The sequence below is a fragment of the Euprymna scolopes genome, chromosome 31 (genome assembly GCF_053919585.1).
Source record: "Euprymna scolopes isolate OS-2025 chromosome 31, ASM5391958v1, whole genome shotgun sequence".
In the NCBI taxonomy this organism is placed as follows: Eukaryota; Metazoa; Mollusca; class Cephalopoda; order Sepiida; family Sepiolidae; genus Euprymna; species Euprymna scolopes.
In genome coordinates, this window is record NC_136512.1 from 42,078,135 (window position 1) to 42,099,781 (window position 21,647).

The following is a 21,647-nucleotide window of genomic DNA, read 5'->3' on the forward strand; positions in this document are numbered from 1 at the left end:
CTGCTATCAAGAAGCGGTGAAAAGGCAAATCAGTTCCTTCACTTTTATTGTTCTGTTATTGTTTTGTTGTTTTAATGTTTCTATTGTGAAGCAATTTATTGCAATAAAATATAAGAAAAGGACGTTATTGAAAAATATGCAATAAAACTTAAAATTATACCGATAAAAATAACACAATTAGTCTTTACATTTAATAACAAAAATAAAATTTTTTATTTTATTTGAAATTTTATAAGAAATATCTTATTAAATTATAAAAATAGATTTTTTTTTAATTTTAAAAGTAAGTTTTTTCTTTGAATTTATATGTTTATAAAAGCATAAAAATAAAATTGAAATCAAAATAAAATTTCAATCATAAAAAATATATCCAATACATAAGATTACCAAAACAGTTTTAAAAGATTTTAAAAAGTATTTTCAATAATTCTTGATTAAAAGAATGATCAGAAAAACGTAAAAAACAAAAAGAAAAACACAAGTACATGTATAGAGGAGATATAGGTGTTAGAGAAAAAAAGCGAAGGAACTGACTTGTCTTGTCACTGCTATGCTGGTAGCTGCTATGCTGGTAGCAGCTATGCTGGAAGTAAGCTGACTATAACCACAAAACTTTCCCTAATTTTTAATCTCTTCCCATCAAATAAGGTGTTTGGTTCAACATATGGCATGCCAATAGGAATGCAGAACATAGGTTTTCTTGAGACTGATAAGTTCAAAAGCTTTACATGTTCTGACATGCATCATCAGGTGCACATCTTCCTCTGAATGTGAAAAAAGGTCTGCATTGTCTGCTTATAAAAATTCAAGAACAAGGTTATCAAAGGTTTTTGATTGTGCTTCAAGTTGTCCAAAGTTAAATTGCCTGATGTACAAAACCAAATGTTCACCTCAATTTTACAATTCTTAAAAACATTCAGGAAAAAAAAAATGGAGAAAAATGTGGAAGTAAGGATGTCACATTGTTTCACATCATTATAAACTGATATTCAATCACGTTCATTCAGGTGTTTATGCTATGCTGAAGCATCTCAACAAAACTAGCAAGGCAGCCTAGTTTCCAAAGAATTTTCAAAGTGCTCTATGATTAATGGTATCAAACACTTGTCAGATAAATAAAAGCTTGGTACACACTGTTCCATACATTTTCCAATTAGCTGGCAAACAGAAAAATGTTATTAAAGGATTCAACAGAATCTTTGACAAAACCTTCTCCACTGCTTCAAGCAAATCACTGTAGATTTTGAACCATTTCTTTATAAAACAGAATTATTATTGCATTGATCTAATCTTGACGGATAGCATTACCATGGCAAACAGCAAGGAGAAATGCATGGATTGCATCTGCAATGCTATCACTTTCAAAGAAAAATAATTTGGCATGTATTTTATATCATGCTTTTCTCGTGTTAATTTCTAGTCTTATCAATACTGGGATTTCAACAATCTCCTTTACAGGGACACTATCAATAACTAGTTCATTTTTTTAGATGAATTATCAAATAAAATGATCTGTTTATCACTTCATAATACCCTCAGCATTATTGAAAAGGGTAGAACCACCTTTTGATTTCAAGGATACCATTCATGTAGGCTGTGGATCCAAAAACTATCTGATTTTGTTATACATGACTCTTGAATCTTGGTGGTCATAAGCTATTTGCATTTCTGCTGACACTCTCGCCCACCACCTGTTTTTCATTTCATGTGTCCCACAATACAGTTTTAATTTTGCTTCTTTGAAAGACTTTTCTGCAATTTCTTTAACTAGTCCATTTGAACATAAAAATTTCTCATGAACCTCGTTTTTCTCTTCAAAAAGATCGGTGATTGTAGAATCATTTTCATCAAATCAATCCCTATGTTTTGTTTTCTTAAGGCCAAAAACTTTAGCTACTTTAGTGTTGCTGTTGTGGAAGAACTTTGGTGTTGCTGTTGTGGAAGAACGTGTCACCCCTAGTACTGTGTTATCACCCATAGTATTGCGTTATCATCCCTAGTATCATAAATACAACTCCACATAATGAACAAGGGGTTGAGATTAGTACAGAAAGATGACAAATAGATGTACGGACATTCTTCCACTTGACTCCCATAATGTTTATTGTGTGGACCCTTGATAATTGTACTTTCATCACAATAAAAATTATTTGTTGATTGTGTGTTTCTCTCAGTCTTTACCACTCAGGACTACCAACTCATTTATTTGTATCATATTTTTATGACAGCAGCTGACTTGAACTGCTTTCAGGTTCCATCAAATGTGATATTAAATTAAGTTCTCAAAGTTTCATGTTCTTCCTTTGTAATTTGGAAACAATGTGTTTTGACATTTTTTACTCCATTGGTTCTGACCTTTTTCCTAATACACATCTTAAGCTTTGCAAGAACAAGTTTGTAATCAATGTCACAGTTTGCACCTTGCATAATTCTTACAATACACATATTGTTAAGATCACTCTTAAGCGTGATGATCTAGGGGATAAATTCATGTTATCTTGTGTTTTTTGAGTAAAATGTATTGCATACTGCAAGTTTATATTCAGTAAACTGAAGAATACCATTATCATTTGCTTTATTAAGGTCATATTTTCATAAGATATCCCAAGTGTTGTGATCACTTCCATTAAAATCTCCAAGTAACAAAGTCTTATCCAATTTTGCTATTCGTTTCATACAATTCTTTAGATCTTGATAAACCCTATTATGACACGAGATAATTGACACGTAATGACCCTCAGTGACACGATTCAATCACTAATTCCACAAGATTGCTCTGTGATGTGATACTTGTCCTGGTAGTAAAATCTGTGATGTGATACTTGTCCTGGTAGTAAAATCTGTGATGTGATACTTGTCCTGGTAGTAAAATCTGTGATGTGATACTTGTCCTGGTAGTAAAATCTGTGATGTGATACTTGTCCTGGTAGTAAAATCTGTGATGTGATACTTGTCCTGGTAGTAAAATCTGTGATGTGATACTTGTCCTGGTAGTAAAATCTGTGATGTGATACTTGTCCTGGTAGTAAAATCTGTGATGTGATACTTGTCCTGGTAGTAAAATCAACTCTACCTTCCCTTTTTACTCTCAGCTTTTGCTTTCTATTAAAAAGTAACCCAACAACTTTTTCAGTAAGTTAATCTTCAGTATTCAAATGAGCTTCAAATAGAGCAGCAATATCCATGTTGTATCCAGCCAGTTCCCTGACAACAATAGTCAGTCTGTACTCTGGATTAACTCACCCTTTCTGACCAAGGAGAGTCTTTACATTCCAAGTAGAAATATTCAATTTAGTTTCTTTTATAGCATAATTGTACTTAATTTTTCTTTTGTTTCCCCTGTAGAAATGAACAACCATCAGCTGCAGGTAAGCTGACCAGCTGAAAAGAGGAATAGACAAGGTTTAGGTCACCTTTTCTAGATTCCTGCTAAAACTGAGGTGAGTTACGTTGTCTCCAGAAGAGGCTGCTTAGTCATATGAAAAAAAAATAAATAAATAAAACACCAAAGCTAACTAGCTTTGGTGTTTTATTTTTTTTTTTTTCAACTGTTCTTTAAACTAACAGCAATTTGACACCTATGTACAGATTTGTGACAATATACTTTCAACTTGTTAGGTCTGTACACATCATCCAGCTTCTATTGCCACGGGACTTTTAAAGAATAGATATCTGTACAAAAAGATCTCAATGATAAATGCTTGTACAACACAGGTATCACTATGAGCATTCACAGTCAGGATTCAATGACAAGTAGGTGCAACTGGTAACTGTATCAACCATAGATTTTCTTGGGTGAAAAGGCAATAACTTATCGAAAGATACTTTCAGTCACAGAGGACAAGCAACCACTAGCCACTGGATACTGGACAGATACACCATGAATTTAGAGACATAGTCATATCCCTGGTGGGGTGGCTTCCAGTTACTATACCTTGCCCAAGATTAACCCATGATTGGTACATATTTACAATGAATATATATAAATTTACTGAATGCTAAATAAATATTTGAATATATATCAAAATGGATTTGTGGAGAAAGAAGTGGCTTACCGTTAAAGCGGCTGCGCGTTTGTGCATGCAAAGCAAAAATTGAGAATCAAGATGGCGCCCACATGCGTTTATGTGGAAAAAAAGTCTCGTGGAATCTCAGGGAATCTCGTACCCTGATTCCATAAATAACAAGGAAAGGAAAGCGGGAGGACAGACGATTTTTAGTCACTAAAGCGAACGGACGTGTGTAAAAGAAGAGGTAGAAGAAAAGAGTGTGGTGAACGAAACAAACAACGACTCGGTTGAAAGTAGAGTTGTAACGAACACAAGCTATTTCGGCATGATGTCAGGATTTGGCCCCAAGCTAATTCCCCTGTTTGATGGCAGTAGAACTGATCACTCAGTGCAGGAATGGGTGGAAAAAGCAGAATTAATATATCAGCTCAGTGGGGTGAAGCGTATGGAATGCGTAGTCCCAATGCGCCTCACTGGGGGAGCATATGCAGTATATCAGCAGTTGGCTGATGAGAAGAAAACAGATTTTGCCTGCATCAAGCGCGCCCTTTTTACAGTATTTGCGTTAGATCCAGTTACTGCATGGAAGGAATTCATGGCCCGAAAATTACATCCCGGGGAAACGGTGGATGTGTATCTGGCTGAGCTAAAAAAGCTATCGGTCCTCTTTGGAGGGATGTCAGACAAAGGCTTGGTGTGCGCCTTTGTTGCAGGATTACCTAAGAGTGTGGAAGATCTGCTCCGTGCCTCATCCCAAGTGGACGAGATGGACATATCGGAAGTATTGGCGCGGGCACGAGCAATACTAAAGAAAAGCCCTACCACTATAGACCAAGCGGCAGCTGTACAACCATCACAGGTTGGATTGCAGGACCTGAGTGCAGCTACAACCTGCTATAAGTGTGGAGGACCCAACCATTTGGCCCGTGATTGTCTTTCGTCACGTCAATCAACTCGGAAACTTGACGGGCCGCAGTGCTACAAGTGCAAAAAATGCGGACACCTGGCCCACACCTGTCCGGGAAACGGGCAAGGGGAAGAAGCTACAGCGCCAGTCTTCTCCCCAGATTGTCATTGAGCAGGGCGCTACCCACTGTAAGCATGCACATTAATGGAAGCGAGCGCCTCGTGCTTGTGGACACTGGGTGCACCCAGACTCTCGTAAGCAAGATATGCTGTGCCACTTGGAAAGCAGAGAAAATTCCGGTACTAACTGTAGGCGGAGGTTCACTAGCCTCTTGTGGGGTGAGCATTATCCGCGCAAGCATCAACGACGGGCCTGCAGTAGCCGTGCGAGCCCTGTTTGTGGAGGGGGAGCTTCTCAGGTACGACCTACTCCTGGGTATGGACTTGATTACACAACTGGGTGGAATTACTGTGGACAGAACCGGCAAGGTACAGTTCTCCCGATGTGAGGAACATGTTTGTGCTGCCATAACTCTCGACGAGCCTGACTTTCATGCAGAGTATGATAGAAACACCAATGCATGGATGGCGTCTTGGAAGTGGTCAAACGATCAGCCACCAATATCCTTGCGGAACCGGTTATCGGAATATCCCCCATCCATGTGGCTAAGGAAACAGTATGTAGAAGAACTGCAAATGTGGATCGACAATGGCTGGCTTCTTCCATACCCAGAGGATGAGTTTGGCCCCCCCGCGAGGGCTGATTCCTTTGATGGCCGTCGTACAAGAGACCAAACAAAAAGTCCGCCCCGTCCTAGACTACCGTGAGCTCAATGAGCATGTCGACCCATATACGGCAAGGGCTGATGTGTGTGCACTCAAATTAAGGGAATGGCGACAGCAGGGATTGAACGTGGCAACTCTGGACCTATGCAGGGCCTATCTGCAAATACGCATTGAGAAGAAATTGTGGCCATTTCAGACTGTGGAAATTGGAGGAACCCGATATTGTCTAACCAGGCTAGGGTTCGGTCTAAATGTGGCACCAGGCATTATGACAGCAATCATGCATGCTATCCGGCAGCAAGATGAGGCAGTGCAAGGTCCCATCAAACATCACTCGATGAACAGTGTTTTCGCTTTGTGAAAAGATGGTAGGCCATTCCCTATGTGCGGTTGGCTCAGGGTGGCCGTGGCGGCCATAAAAAGACGTGCAACAGCCATGTCGTCGGGATGGGACGATGCAGTACAATGTCACCCTAAGGAGCATGCTGACAGAGACTGTGCCCAGGGTGACCAGTGATGACCCCGTTCAGGGAAAGTGGTGCGTCAGCGGGAATGAGTTCACGGTCTGGGTGGATGCTAGTTCACTGGCCCTTGGAGTTGCCCTGGTAGTTAATGATTCCATTATTGAACATGCCTGTTGGCTTTGGCCAGAGAATGATTCGAGGCACATAAACCTGGCTGAACTTGATGCCACATTGAAAGGCGTTAACTTGGCACTTCAATGGCAAGCCAAGGTTCTACATATCATGACTGACTCGGCATGCACTCATCGGTGGATAACCGATGCATTAAGTGGAAGAGCACGGCTGACGACACAAGCATCGAGTGAGATGTTAATTCGAAGACGGCTTGCCACCTTGGTCGACACCATCACAGAGTACGACCTGACTGTGGACGTAGTGTTGATCAGGTCTGCGCTCAACAGAGCAGATGCTCTGACAAGAGTCCCTCAACGATGGCTTCTGGCTGGTGCTCGGAGAGATTCTGATAATCTGCAAAACACATGTGCAGCAGTTGTGTGTAATGTGGATCCAGCGCGCATCATGGACATTCATCGACAGTGTTGACATCCTGGCATCAAGCGGACACTGTACTTTGTCAAGATGATTGATCCAGGAGTAGAAAAAAAAGATATCCGAAGAGTGGTGGAAAGTTGCGAGGCCTGCCAATCCATCGACCCACCTCCAGCACGATGGAAGAAAGGGGAGTTGGGAGTGAGTGGTAAGTGGCAGAGAGTGGGCATGGACATCACACACTACGGTGGCAATCACTTCCTTACCCTCATCGATTGTGGGCCTACACGTTTCGCAGTCTGGAGACTCCTCGGGCGCCAGGACTCTTGCAACATTATTCGCCAGCTGTCATCCGTGTTCTGTGAAAAAGGTGCGCCCGATGAAGTGCTGACGGACAACGACCCAGCCTTTTGCAGCCATCAGATGAGGCAGTTCTTACAAGAATGGAGTGTGCGGCTGCGGCTTAGATGCGCTTATGTGCCTTCTGGCAATGGTATAGCTGAGAGAAGCCATCGCAGCATGAAAACAATTGCAGCCAGGAAGCAGTGCACCATCGCAGAAGCTGTGTACTGGTATAATCTCATGCCAAAGAATTGCGTCTCTCCAGGAACGACGCCTGCAAACGCAATCTATCAGTATCGTGTCCGAGAAAAAGGAATCCACCCCGATACAACTGTGGCCACTGAGATAGAACGGAATCGATATGCCAAAGGGGATGCTGTCTGGGTGAAGCCGCCAGGAAACCGATGTACTGACAAGTATAAACGGAGCACAGTGACCGATGTGGTGAGTCAGCAGTGTGTCCAGGTTGATGGCGTACCCCGTCACGTAGGGACCTACGGCCGGCGACACATGTACCACCTCCAATGGACGATGAGAGTGACTCCGACTCTGAGACGAGTGGGCCATCGCTTTGGTTTGCACCATCCCTATCAAACAGTGACTCTGATATCAGTAGCCTCCACGGAGATGAAGCCTTCCCCGACCATCAGGCGGTGGATGAGAGCGCACGCGAAGACGAGAGCACCACTGTCCCCCTTCGCAGAAGCATCCTTAAGAAGTGGCTTACCGTTAAAGCGGCTGCGCGTTTGTGCATGCAAAGCACAAATTGAGAATCAAGATGGCGCCCGCATGCGTTTATGTGGAAAAAAAGTCTCGGGAGGACAGACGATTTTTAGTCACTAAAGTGAACGGACGTGTGTAAAAGAAGAGGTAGAAGAAAAGAGTGTGGTGAACGAAACAAACAACGACTCGGTTGAAAGTAGAGTTGTAACGAACACAGGATTTCTGCACCCTTCCCCCAGAGATACACTTCATAATCGATTTTCGGGACAAGATCAAAGTGTAGTATCTGTTCTTCAGATGCTGCACTTCCATTTCTTGTTCTCTTTCGGTGGAGGAGAAATCCTTCACGACTGAGACAATTTTTATTTTTGTACCTTTTCTTCACGTTATAAAACGACCCTGGTGTCTAACTCTGTCCCGTGGGGGAGGCATAGTAAATAGGTACATTCAACTAGTTGTGCATTTATGTGCATTAAAGATGCAGTTTCAGGTCATATTCAACATTTGTCACTCGCTGCATGTGGGTTAGTCTTTTTCCTATAACATCTTGGGGGGGGAGGGGGAGCGTTCAGCAGTAAATGAAATCCCGCAGTCAAACTTGACCTCATTAACTCATTAAAACGGGCACCTGCTAAGTCCAAGTAATTAAATAAATTCAAACATGTTTCTGTTAGCATCTCGCGGTGGGGCAATGGTTAACATCGCACGTTTTTTTTTTTTTTTCACACTTTAATTTACAACTTTGCCTCAACGGTTCGGGTTCGGGTTCAATCCTCATACTTACTTTTTTTTTTACCCCCCCCCCCCACACACACACACCTCGGCAACGCCGGGTACCCCTCGCTAGTATATACATAAATTTGCAATGTTTATATTAAAAAAAAAAAAAAACAAAAAAAAACAGCAAACTTACTTTTGTAGCAGATTTTGTGTCTTTCTGTTTCTTTAATTTCTCCCCTGTTACCTGACTCTCTTCCTTAATCGGTTTGACGGATTTCATAGGCGTGTTCATCTTTTGCATGCGTTTTGTCTTTTTCGCCAGGTAGACATCCAATGAGTCCTGCTTACTAAATAGTTTCTCATGGATCTTTTGCCAATCTTTGCCTTGATGAAATGAAAAAAGAATTTTATTATGTACAATGACCAGACATGCAACAAATTTAATAATTATATATTTTTTGTGTTTTGTTTTTTTTAGAAAAACAAGTATTTTCTGAAGCTTTTTTCTGGTTGAAGACAGCAGATATTTTATTTGTTTACGTTTCTTTGGAAATCTCTCATTTTAACATTTTCAATTAAAACCTGCAAACAATTTAAATTTTTGCATAATTATAACAATACAGAAATTTAATTTTTGTTTAAATGTTTCACCTGAAAATTACAATGCTTTACTTCCATATGATAGACCTCTGCTGGTTAGTAATGACATTCACTAGTTGTGCATTTATGTGCATTAAAGATGCAGTTTCAGGTCATATTCCAAAAAGATTCTATTGATTTCTATTAAAATAATAAATAGAACCCTGATAGATATGTCATTTTGATCAATAAATTTGTTTGAGCCGAGATATGTTCATCTGAATTTAAAAGTTAATAACCGCAAGAATGTCAAACCTGATAAGAATATTTGTAACATGTAAACGTTATGTGTACTCTTAATCAATTTTTTCCTTGTGTTTAGTTTTATTTTCATTTACAGTCTTGTTAATCTTGGTGTAAATTTGCAAGTTTTTAAATTGCAAATAATACTCATATCAGGACTGGTATTATTTTAGTTATTCCATAAAAAACAGTAAGCAAATATGTCTAAAAAACATATGGTGCAATATTATCATATTATTCCATACCAAGGCACATCCTTCTACGAGGTTTTGTAAAAGCCTGATAGATTTTCCATAATTTTAACCCAACAGACAAATAAGAGTGAAAAACATTGTCTCTCATGACTTGATGAGGGGGGGGGTAGCATTTTTGACAAGCAAACCAAAAGATTCTAAAGTGAATATAATTTTTTTTAATAATTTTATTTATTCAATTATGATTTATTAATGAGAAAACGAAATTCTATTTTCCATGGAATTGAAAACAAAGCCCTATGTCAAGATCAAACAAAATTTTTTTAGTAAAAATCTTTATCCGAATCTCTAAACCTTAGAATTGACAACCACAAGATGTTGTAAATATGCCAACAATGCAGCAATTCAAGGTGAAATTGGGTATCGGGTCATTGTATCCATTTCTGTGTAAATTTTTGCATTGAAAATGTTTCTAAGGAATTCATTTCTTGCTAGAAGTTTTTACAATATTGTAAGGTCTGCATTTAGACAGGACACCAACAAAAAATAAAGACACTTTTTTTACTTTATAGATTGAAAATTATAGAAATTAATTTTTTAAAATGATGTAGAGTTCATTGTTTTAAGTATTACACATGGGGTGTGTGTGTGTGTGTGTGTGTGTGTGTGTGTGTGTGTGTGTGTGTGTGTGTGTAAATGGGGGGGGTCCTCATTTGTTTACTGGTAAGATGACCACTTCAAATATTTCTAGTTTTATGAAATTTTAATCATATAAAATTTTCTGGGGAAAACAGTGGAAGCGATTATGAATCTCTTCATTACCTCCTATGTGCCAAATATATATATATGTGGCCCCCCCCCATTTGTTAGTGATCTATAAGAACCTACTTAAAACTTTAAATACATATACATCAGATTTTAATGAAATTTAAATGATATGAACAAAATACTAAATCAGAATTTTCCAAAATTTCAGTTTTTTCCGACAGAAAAAGAAAGAGCAAAACAGGAGAAAAGGGCAGTAAAAACAAAGAAAGTAATCTTATGAAGATAGAGAAAAACCGTCTGGTCTTCCAGTTCGTGAATGATAAATTGAAGTCTTACCTTTCAATGTTGCTTTTTCCTTATTTGCTTGAGATTTCTGCACAGTGTTGGAAAATGTTGGGATACGACTCACAAACTCTGAAGGAGCGTTTGGACTCATGATGGTCACTGGGCAAAGTAGAAATTTTTTTTTTAAAGTTTTGATTAAATTAAAACTTATATATATATTATATATAATAAATTTATTATATATATATTATATATAATAAATTTTCAAGAAATAAAATAAAGAATAAGCAAAAGATATTTCTCTTTTGTTGTTATAGAAACGCACTGAAAATGCTCAGCCGATCTACAAGCGGCAAGTGATTGCATACAAGTGTAAAAAGGTAAATATGAAAGTGAGGGTGGAGATGGGATAAACTAATAGAGCCAAGGACACACACACACATGTATTAATTATCACATTTTTATACTTATTTCAATGTAGGTGTGTGTGTGTGTGTGTGTGTGTGCCAAATAGTTTATCCATGAGCAATCAATATTTGAGGATTTACACTCACTCAGCAGACAAGATCATCTTTATATATATTTTAAGTGAGACACATGCACACATAAACAATATATAAAAATACAACTATTAGAGAACTATTTAGGTAAAATTAAATTGTGAATCAAAATATATCTTATTATAATGGAGATTATGTATGCATCTATAAACAAAACTATATCCACAATTGTTTTTATTATAATATTAACAATATTTTTGTTAAAAAAAAGCAATTCAAAATTGTATTTGTATTATATGTTATTTTTAAGTAAATAGCAAAATTTAGTCATTTTTATAGTGAAAAAGGGTGAATAGAAAAAACAATGGGAGTAGGCAGGCAGGCTCGAACCCGTATCGCAAAGGAGGAAAAGAAAGTGAAAAAAATAAACGTAACGTCTTAGCCGATGTCTCCATAGCCAAACCAGAAGTGTTGAGCGTTGAAATTAAGCACAGTCAATCGGAAAGAAAACAATGACTTGCACAAATGTCGAAAAAAAAAACTACCCCTCCGTGTAAAAAACAGTCGAGTTTATGGAGAAGAAATTAATGTCTTTGGTCAATTTTTCGATATTTGTCGTCTGAAGCACTGAGCTTTAAAACGATACTGATCTTGTCAGGATCCGTCGCCTCTGTTGAAAGTTTTTGCAACACATACAAACACACACATTTTGCTTTTTATATATTAGAAGATATATATAAATATATATATAGTCGATATAATGTTGTTTCCTTTTAAAAATCAATTCACCAGAGCACTCAATTACCAATGCATGAGCCCAATTTATTTCATTTTTTTTTAAACTCATACACACACACACATATATTAGCAATACACACTAGTAGGCCACCCGACATTAACCAATTGTAAAATACACTTAAATATATTTTAATATATGCAGATTTAGTATTTATTATTATAGAGCCAATTCTTAATTGATATTGTACCCAGTAATGACTTTAAAAGTTTAAAAAAAAAATGACTAAGGTGCCGTCAAAACCAAGACATTTAGCTCTCTAGCAGTAATCGCTACCCTCTAAGCTAAGGACACATATGTACATCAAAGTTTTAAAAATTATGCAGTTAAATGTAGAAATGCATATTTGCACATGTGAAGGATACAAAATAAGTAAACTTATTCCTGCCAATTTTTCAATTTTGACCCATTAGCCGCTATTTTTCCCAGCTAAAAACCAAATTGAATTTGTTCCACATGTCCGAATAGACTATTATATCAAGTTTTGAATCTGTAGACCAAAAATTCACAGAGTAGTCTGGTAGTGACTATTTCACACACACACACACACACACACACACACACACACACACACACACAGAGAAAAGGTCATGTTTGTATATGTGTATATATGTAATTCCCATTCCAGGACGGGTAAAATTAATTCCCTGAACAGATGCCCACTTTTACAAAAATCAAAATTAAAATATGATGATACCAAATTTTATGTCTACAATCATCATTCTAAATTTCATCAAAATCTATTACATTATTTTAATTCTAGAAGAAATCTAAAAAAATTGGTGAATGTTGCTAAATTTATATATGGCTTTAACTATGGATCAAATTTAATACAAATCTAAAATATTTAAATTTTCAAGTGGAATTGAACTCACAACAAACGGATTAGAACGCAAACATTCTAACTATTGGACCACACTTTCCGGTAGACGTGTTCAAATATTAAAAAAATAAAAAAATACATAACACGTTTTTGGTTTATGCAATCAATTATATAGTGCATAGGTGAGTTACCCTCCTCGATAATATTTATTTTAAACTTCTTGGTTTTGTTTATATATATTAGAGTAAAGCTGCATCAGCCCTTCCCTCCTCCCTTTGCAAAGCTGCTCTTTTTGAGTCTAATCCGCATTGCAGCTGAAAACCTCTACCCACCGCCCCAAAAATGTTCTGTTTTAGGATTAACAAGGAGGGTAGGATAAACCAAGTCGTCAATAATAGGCAATAACAACTCTAGAGAAATTAGGGTAAAGAACAAAAGAAAAGAGAAGAAAGAGGATTAAATTCAATAAGGTGCTATTCGTGGAAGATGTTGTTTGTATATATTTATCTATAACTAGCCTACCCTTGTCCCGGCACTACTCGAGGAAATTAGATTAAGTGACAAAATTGTAAAACGAATACTACGAATAATAATATAATACTAATGATGTTAATAATAGTAATACTGAGAAAATATAATACAAATAATGATGCTACTGATAGCAATACTCATAATGGTATTATTAGATCTAAACAGATAGAATAGTACCATTAACTCAGAAAACAAATAAAATAATAAATAGAATGGTAATAAATGAAACAATAACAACATTAATAACAGTAAAACAAATAATAATTAGAATAATTTTAACAGTAATATTGAGAATAGTAAAATAAAGATAGTAAATATAATAAAAATAATAGAACAAAAAAGAATACAAACACTAAAAATAATAAATCAAAATAATAAAAACAAAAAAGTATGAAAATGTAGAAAATCAAACGATGATGATGCTGCTGCTGCTGCTGCATTAATAAATAACTCCTGACTAACCCTCTTAGGTGAAACTGCCTATATTAAGAATGGCTTCATAAAGAATCTTCTGTTATCTGTCCGTAATAAACTAATATTATTTAGAATGCCGTTCTTAACATGGTTAAGGGAGGGAGGGGGGGGGTTATGTTAACTATTCTGCACTGTCACTTGAATTAATATATAACATTGGGAAAGTGAAACTCTCTCCAAAAATTATATTACGAATAAAAAAAAACTATACATGCATATATATATATATATATATATATATATATATATATATATATTTTAAAAATAATATATATATGTGTGTGTGTGTGTGTTATCACTTTACAGCGACACGAAATGCCACTGTAACATTTTACGTAAAAAAGCAAAGTGAAAGAGAAAAAAATAAATTCATCCATATATATTATATTGTAATGAAAATGAATGACTAAAAGCATAATGAAAAAACATAAACGTAGCGTGAATAAGTGTGTCTTTTTTAATAATGATTAAACAAAATGATTTTTTGTTAAAATATGGTTTTATATTCTAAAAAAGTAAATTAGAAGTAGAAACCGTACGATATGTAATAATAAACTTGTTCGTTTGTATGTATTTTACATACAAACGAACAAGTTTATTATTACATATCGTACGGTTTCATCACCGTGAATATTTTGTATTTCTTGTGTTTGTAAAAACAAACTCCTAATCTGAAGATCGACTGTTTCTAGTATTAATATCTACATTGAACTGCTGATGACAGTATATTTCGTTATTCTGTAGAACCAAACAAGGTAAGGAAGCAGTAGCTAATGTAATTTTCTAGGTTAATGCTAGGTAAAGAAAAATGACTGTAAATTTTTTCATGACTATGAAAGGAAGACTTGGTGATTTCAGGTTCTGTTGGAGGAATAAATTTAATGAAGGTTACCCATGTGGGATTACATATCAGAGTGAGGCAAAGAGGGTAAATTATAATATTAATTAAACAGTGACGAAAGGTGAGTATTTTTGCTAAAAAACACACTACAGTATTTGCTGGAAATGGTATGTGAAAGATTCACATAGGAATTGCTGCAATGTTTTCCTATATTGTTGAAAGTGACATGAGAATAATCAACTTCTTTTTATTATATATATATAATAAGCAAAAACAATTACCATCACCAGCTTTAAGTACATATATATATCTTCAATATAAATTTATTGTAATTTTAAAAACTAATCATTTTTATTTAAATTAACTCTCCTGAAAATTAATGAACATAATATTTTAAGAAAAGGTTTTGGTCATTTATCATTTTTAATCAATTAACATTGACAAAATCTCTTAACATCGACAAATGTTTATATATATATAAAATAACACATGAATACACCAAGCTTTTGTTATAAGTTGTTTAAAACAGTTATGCAAATTAGGCATACAAATAGCTGTGCTTGTTCCCTTATATATATATATATATATATATATATATATATATATATATATATATAAAAAATATATTTGTAGTCATCGACATATAGTCCTGTTTCGTTGTATCACAACTCATCAGTGCCGCTAGACTAGCATCTCTCCCAAGCCAAGGATTGAACCTAGAACCGTCGCATTGACAGTCAGCGGTTCTCCCACTCGACCATGGAATTGACGCCCGTAAATAACTCATCGGAATGTCTATTTAAATAGACACCCGCCACCACCTTTATAGTGCTCAAATCGTCTGTTCGTAAACAAACAAACAACGAGCTTTGCATTTTCAGCCAATTAAGTAGCGGGTGAGATTATTTACGAGTGGGAGAACCACAAAAAAATAAAATCTGGACATCATCCTCTACAAGTGTGCTTTTACGTTTGGGAAAATATATGCACATGCCACACATGTTTTTACAGTAATCGGGGGAAAAATAACTCTATAGTTAAATATTTAGAGATTTATAAAAAATCGTATTGATAATTGTATCAGAATCAGAAATTTAGAATGGTATTGGTAACTGTATCGGAATCATGAAAAGTTTTGGAATTGTTCCATAATATATATATATATATATATATATATATATGAGGCGTTGAATGTCATAACTTGGTAAGTGTCATCATGGCAAAATATCAAGTAAGTATATCATTTTATTCCTCACAGCCTTCACTAACATGTGCAAGAGTAGTTATGGTCGAATTCAGATCGGAACATGGGTAGAAATCGACTAATGCACAGTATACTCACCACTGCACTGCACCCGCTCACCGTAAAAGACATTTATATTCACTTTATGATGAACATCTCTTAGATTTTAGCATTATCCTCTCCCAATGTTTGAAACTTGGAAAGCAACAAATGACAATGTTGTTTCTCAAGTTATGAGGTCAATAATGGGCCTTTGTGTACGTTCAATGTCACCTGTAGTGTTATTGGCAGTCACCTGGATCACAGAATCAGTGTCTTAACTCGGTAAACTTGCTGTTTATTATTATTCCTTTTATTCTTTATTATTTTATAAGAGTAAAACTGTTCAGTGTCTTAATAATAATTTTATTACTATGATAACACTCTTTTGAAAAAGTAAAAAAGTGTGTTTTCGTGATGTTCTCGACAACAGCAGCTCGTCTTATTACATTACTGTTGTTTTTTGATCGTGAAAATATTTATTATGAGTTTGCGTGAAAGTATATGCAGTTAACTACTTTCTGTCAAAATATCATAAGGTAGGTTTGGTATAACACTTAATGTGGGCACAATGCTTACTACCGCTCGGTTCGTTGTTGTCATGGAAAAGGAGAAAAACACTGTTAATGCTTTTGTCTTCCAAAATACTTTGCTTTTCCTACAGTAGGTATGCTAACAAAGAAGTTGATGCTTTAAGCTATATAAATAATATATATAATATATATATAAATAATAAAGAAAATCTTACATGAATATTTTTAACAGTTCTATGGCATTTTGAAAGTCGATAAACTTTAACAGCGTTTTCTCCATTCTTTTTTTGCTGGTGGCACTTAATTATTCAGCGCCACATACATCTATTATAATAAAGCTGTATTCCTGCCAGTTTGTTCACAATATACATCATAGGGGAGAACTCGAGTGTCTAAGGTTTCTCGATAAACTATTGGGATTTGTCAAAAAAAAAAAAACACTGCCATGAGGATACTTTACCCTACAAGTAAACTAAATTTTCAGAATCACAAAGTATTTAAGCTCAATAAAATCTTTTCAGTACAGCTAATGAACACATGCTTTTATGAGGAATGGTGCACCTTCTCCAAGTGATGTTACCTCAAGTAATAGCACAAAGCTGAAACAAAGGCGCACACGCACACACAATGCCACGCTGTTCAATACACTATGAACATATTGATTTGCAACTAGTATTCACTCAACTTCTTTATACTAACGTGTTGTACTATAAACATGAATGTAACTTTTATATTCTTATTTCTTATATAAAAAATATGTTATCTAACTTTTGTATGTCTCCATTTTTCATTTATAAAACTTAATACTTTTGTAGCCGTTGCTATCTGGTGACCCTTCTATTATTTAAAAGGTTTCCTTTTATTATGCATGCACACACACACACACACACACACACACACACACACACACACACACACACACATTATATATATAAACAAAATCAAGTTTACAAGTCAAACGCTTCTGTAAACTTGAAGCGAATATAAATATTAATATTTAAATCTTAAAATTTTTTATTTCAGTATCCTGTCGAACAACAAATTCTTGTTAAGTATAATTTACAGTCTTAATGTCATATGACTCATCAGTGTTACACGGCCCATGTGTGCACAGGGAGCAGGTATGTTCAAATTTGTAGTGCAGCTCTCACACTCATACTGATGACTGAAAGTTGCAACATGGCACCACATGGCAAAGCACTCTCATAATCTTAAAAGACATTGTTGTCCTACATGAAGATGACCAACACTCTTAAACTGACCTGTAGCACAGCGTGTATGAGTGCTATCAGCATTGCTGCAGAGATCAAAGAGGTGGTGGTGGTGGGGGGGTCAACCTGTTAGTGCTCAGACCATATGCCACACTCTACATCAAATTGGTGTGTGTGGCTGTTACCCCAAGAGGAAGCCTCTTCTGAAGACGATACACAAGAAAGCTCGCAAAGTTTGCTAAAGACATGTCAACAAAGCCCATGGATTACTGGAACCATGTGCTATGGTCTGATGAGACAAAATTTGTTTGGTTCTGATGACCTTAAGCATGTGTGGCGGTGACCAGCTGAAGAGTACAAAGATAAGTGTGTCATGCCTACAGTCAAGCATAGTGGTGGGAATGCCATGGTCTGTGGCTGCATGAGTGCTGCAGATGTTGGCGAGTTACATTTCATTGAAGGAAACATGAACTTCAACATGTACTGTGAAATACTGCAGCAGAGCATAATCCCCTCTCTCCAGAAATTGGGTCACAGGACAGTGTTCAAGCATGACAATGACCCCAAAAACACTCCCAAGATGACCACTGCTTTACTGAAAAGGCCACGAGTAAAGGTGATGGACTGGCCAAATATGTCTCCAGACTGGAACCCAATCGAACATTTTTGGGGGATTCTTAAGCAGAAGGTGGAGGGGTGCAAAGTCTCAAATATCTGCCAACTCTGCGACGTCGTAATGGAGAATTTAATGGTGTTATTTTGAGGAGAAAATAAATTAACTCCCACAGACTACTTTTCATTGTGTCAAAGTGCCATTTCGTCAGTGTTGTCCCACGAATACTTAAATATCTGCAGAAATATGAGGAATGTACTCACTTTTGTGATACACTATATCCAAAAGACAAATTGATACACTGTGTATAAATTTTTTACCTCTCAAAATCGAACAAGATTTCTTATTAAGAAAAATAATAGAGAGAATAAGAAATACATGGATCAAATGCTCAATAGCAGGAAATACTCTTTAAAGAAACAAAACACAAACTAACCATAGATGAGGGAATAATACACAACTTAGATATAGTAGTAGCTAATGGGAAATAATTTTTTTTTCTCTCCACCTACAGGCCCTTATATCATAAGAAAAAAATAAAAAAGAAAGCATATTTTTTAACACAAGATCAGCTCTGTATGTGCCATAATGCAATTACCTTTTTTGTTTTTAACCTTTTTGTCTATGGCAGCCATTAATGCAGCCTTCATTTCTTCGTCTGTCATTTCTGGACGCATTACTTCCAGTAAATCTTGCACATGATCAGCATCAGCAATATTTTCCTTTTGCACATGACTTTCTCCTTCTTTGTCCACTGTGCTATCTTCATTTTTATCGGTCTCAATTTCAAACGTAGTGTTTAACTGCTCCTTCATTTCTTCATCAACAAGTTCTGATTTCAAATCCTAAAAAATAAAATAAAATAAATTTTAAAATTTTCATGAACAAAACTTGTGAGCAATCATCATTACAGATTGTGGAAATAGAAGAAATAAGATCTGGCTGACAGGATTTCATAATATCAGATTCTTTTAGTCTTCTAATATACAGATTGTTAATTCTTTGGAGATTAAAAACATCTAATTCCTAACATTCTTATGAATCAGACTCATTAAATCTGTTGCCAAGGCCGCTGGAAAAATGGTGGGATCCTTCTATCGATCCAGTAGATATCTCACTGCTGATGCAATTCTCTATCTATATAAGAGCCAGGTACGTACAAGGATAGAGTACTGTTGCCACATTTGGGCAGGAGCTGTTAGAAAGAACTTGTCCTGCCTTGATAGAGTTCAAAATAGACCGTAGCCTCATAGAGGATGTCCTTTTCTCTTCCCTGCAACCTCTTTCTCACAGAAGAGATGTTGCGAGTTTGTCTCTGCTTTATCATTATTTTCATGGCAAGTGCTTGACTGAGCTTCAATCTATGGTTCCCCTCGCCAAACGTTCACAAGAAACACTCGTCTAGCAGAAAACACTATCAATAATTCTCCCCACTCTTTATCTGTGCCTAAACCTAAACATAGATTCTATGAACAAAGCTTCTTTCTTAGAACTGCACGCCTATGGAATTGTCTTCCATTTTCCAGCTGATTACAATATGGTTGTCTTCAAGTCAAGTTTTTGATGAGCTGTTCCATATAAGTTAACAAATTTACCGAATTTCCATTACTAACGATTACGTTATTGTCCAATTGTCTACTGTACACTCTTTAACCCTTATCCTCGAGTGGCCTCTGACTTTGATAAGTGGTGATGCCTTTGTAAAAAAAAAAAAAGGACTCCTTCCAACATCTGCAAGCCTGATAGGAAACAAAATTTGAAACTGCTTTGTTGCATATGATTTTGGTTTTGGAAAGGGAGACAACTTAAGATAATGTGAAATTACATAAAATCTTTCTTAGTTTGATGTCCTCCTCCATGATTCATGAAAACAAAAACGCAAAGCCGCAAAACAAAACCCTACACAGCACAAAAAGAACAACATATACAGATTTACAACCAACAATTCCAAATTTAAAAAATTAATGGAATCTTTGGAATAATAAGGAATGTAAAATTAGTAATAAAAAAAAATATATAAAACAAAACAAAAAAAAAGAAAATATAAATCAAAGAACTAGCAGAATTACAGAAGAATGAGAAATAAATCTTGCCAAACTTCAGAAAGATTACACATATGTACTACACGTACAGTGTTGGTGCGAGTTGAATTCTAAGATTTGAGATAGCAATTTTGTAGTAACGGCTGTGTTTATATTGAGGTAACTCGGCTTGCTTGAGATGAAGAAAAAGAGTCACACCATCTTTTCTACAATTAAATCAACTTTATTTAACGTTTCATTAAACAGAACAGGAACATAGGAATATAAGAATGTAAGGCAAGTTGGTTTGGCAGGCATGTATTAGAGTAGAAATGTAATGGAGACCAGGTTCATCTAGAGTATTTACTCTCGTCAATGGTAATAAAAGCGAAGTATGCGTAAAAGTGCTTGAATTGCAAAATGTATTTCTATGTGAGTTAACGAAACCACATACTAATCACTACGCAAGAGATTGCGCGTGTGAATAGAAAATAAAGTCGGTCTCAGTCATGTAACTGCAACATGCTCATCTCTGCTTAATGACAAAAATCGTCTATTGTTTTGGCTGTTAAACTCTATATCTTGGTGAAATGTATTGTTTTCAATGAAATCCATTCTTAGACATCACCAAGCGAATGACCTGACAATTTGGATTTGTAAAGCAAATAAAATTGCATAAAAATATAAGAACTCCATTTACTTTCGCCAAATGATTTGTCTGCAAAGAATTCAAAACAAATTGGATTTTTCTACTAAACAGAATGATTACAAAAATAATTGGTTATTTGATCTTGATTTTTCGCAAGCATTAAATGACATACTGAAGAGTTGATATGTTAAGCCAAACCATTTTCAACTTTTAACAGTAATAATATATATATATCTACTCATATAAAGTAAGGTATGTATATTTATATACTTCTTTATACATGATTTACGTCTTTATCAAACTAGCAGTTGTGCCTGGCGTTGCCCGGATGTTTGGAGGTGTGTGTTGAGTATAAAAAAAATGTAGTAGCAAGCAGGCAGGCTCAAACCTGTGACACGAAGGCAGAAAAGAAAGTGAAAGAAAACCTGACATCTTACCACTATGCCATGACACAACCGAAAGTGTTAAGCGTTCAAATCAAACGTAGTCAATCAAAAAGATGACTTGCAAAAATGGCGTTGCTTTTAAACCTCCCACGAAGATCGTTTTTAATGTGAGGAAAAAGCAGCTCCCCCCAAAAAAGGGGGAACTCTAGCAGTATCCAAATAAATAGTAATTGTCTCAGAATGAAGGGTTTCCCCTACATTGACCAAGGATGAATTACAGAACAGATACTACCTGGCCGAAGACTGGGAGTTAACGGTTGCGCTTGATTAGTTTCACTTTATTTATACAAATAAAAAC

The 21,647-nt window shown here is 35.9% G+C and overlaps 1 protein-coding gene across 1 annotated transcript in view; it reads right to left on the reverse strand.

Moving 5' to 3' along the window:
* LOC145255714 (uncharacterized) overlaps positions 1-21,647 on the reverse strand; it is a 52,176-nt gene that overhangs the window by 7,255 nt on the left and 23,274 nt on the right. Inside the window, exons 3-5 of the mRNA XM_080114307.1 lie at positions 18,832-19,078; positions 10,681-10,788; positions 8,694-8,884 (exon numbers count right to left, since the gene is read on the reverse strand). Coding sequence (XP_079970433.1) covers positions 8,694-8,884; positions 10,681-10,788; positions 18,832-19,078 — 546 coding nt within the window. The remainder of the gene's footprint in view (positions 1-8,693; positions 8,885-10,680; positions 10,789-18,831; positions 19,079-21,647) is intronic.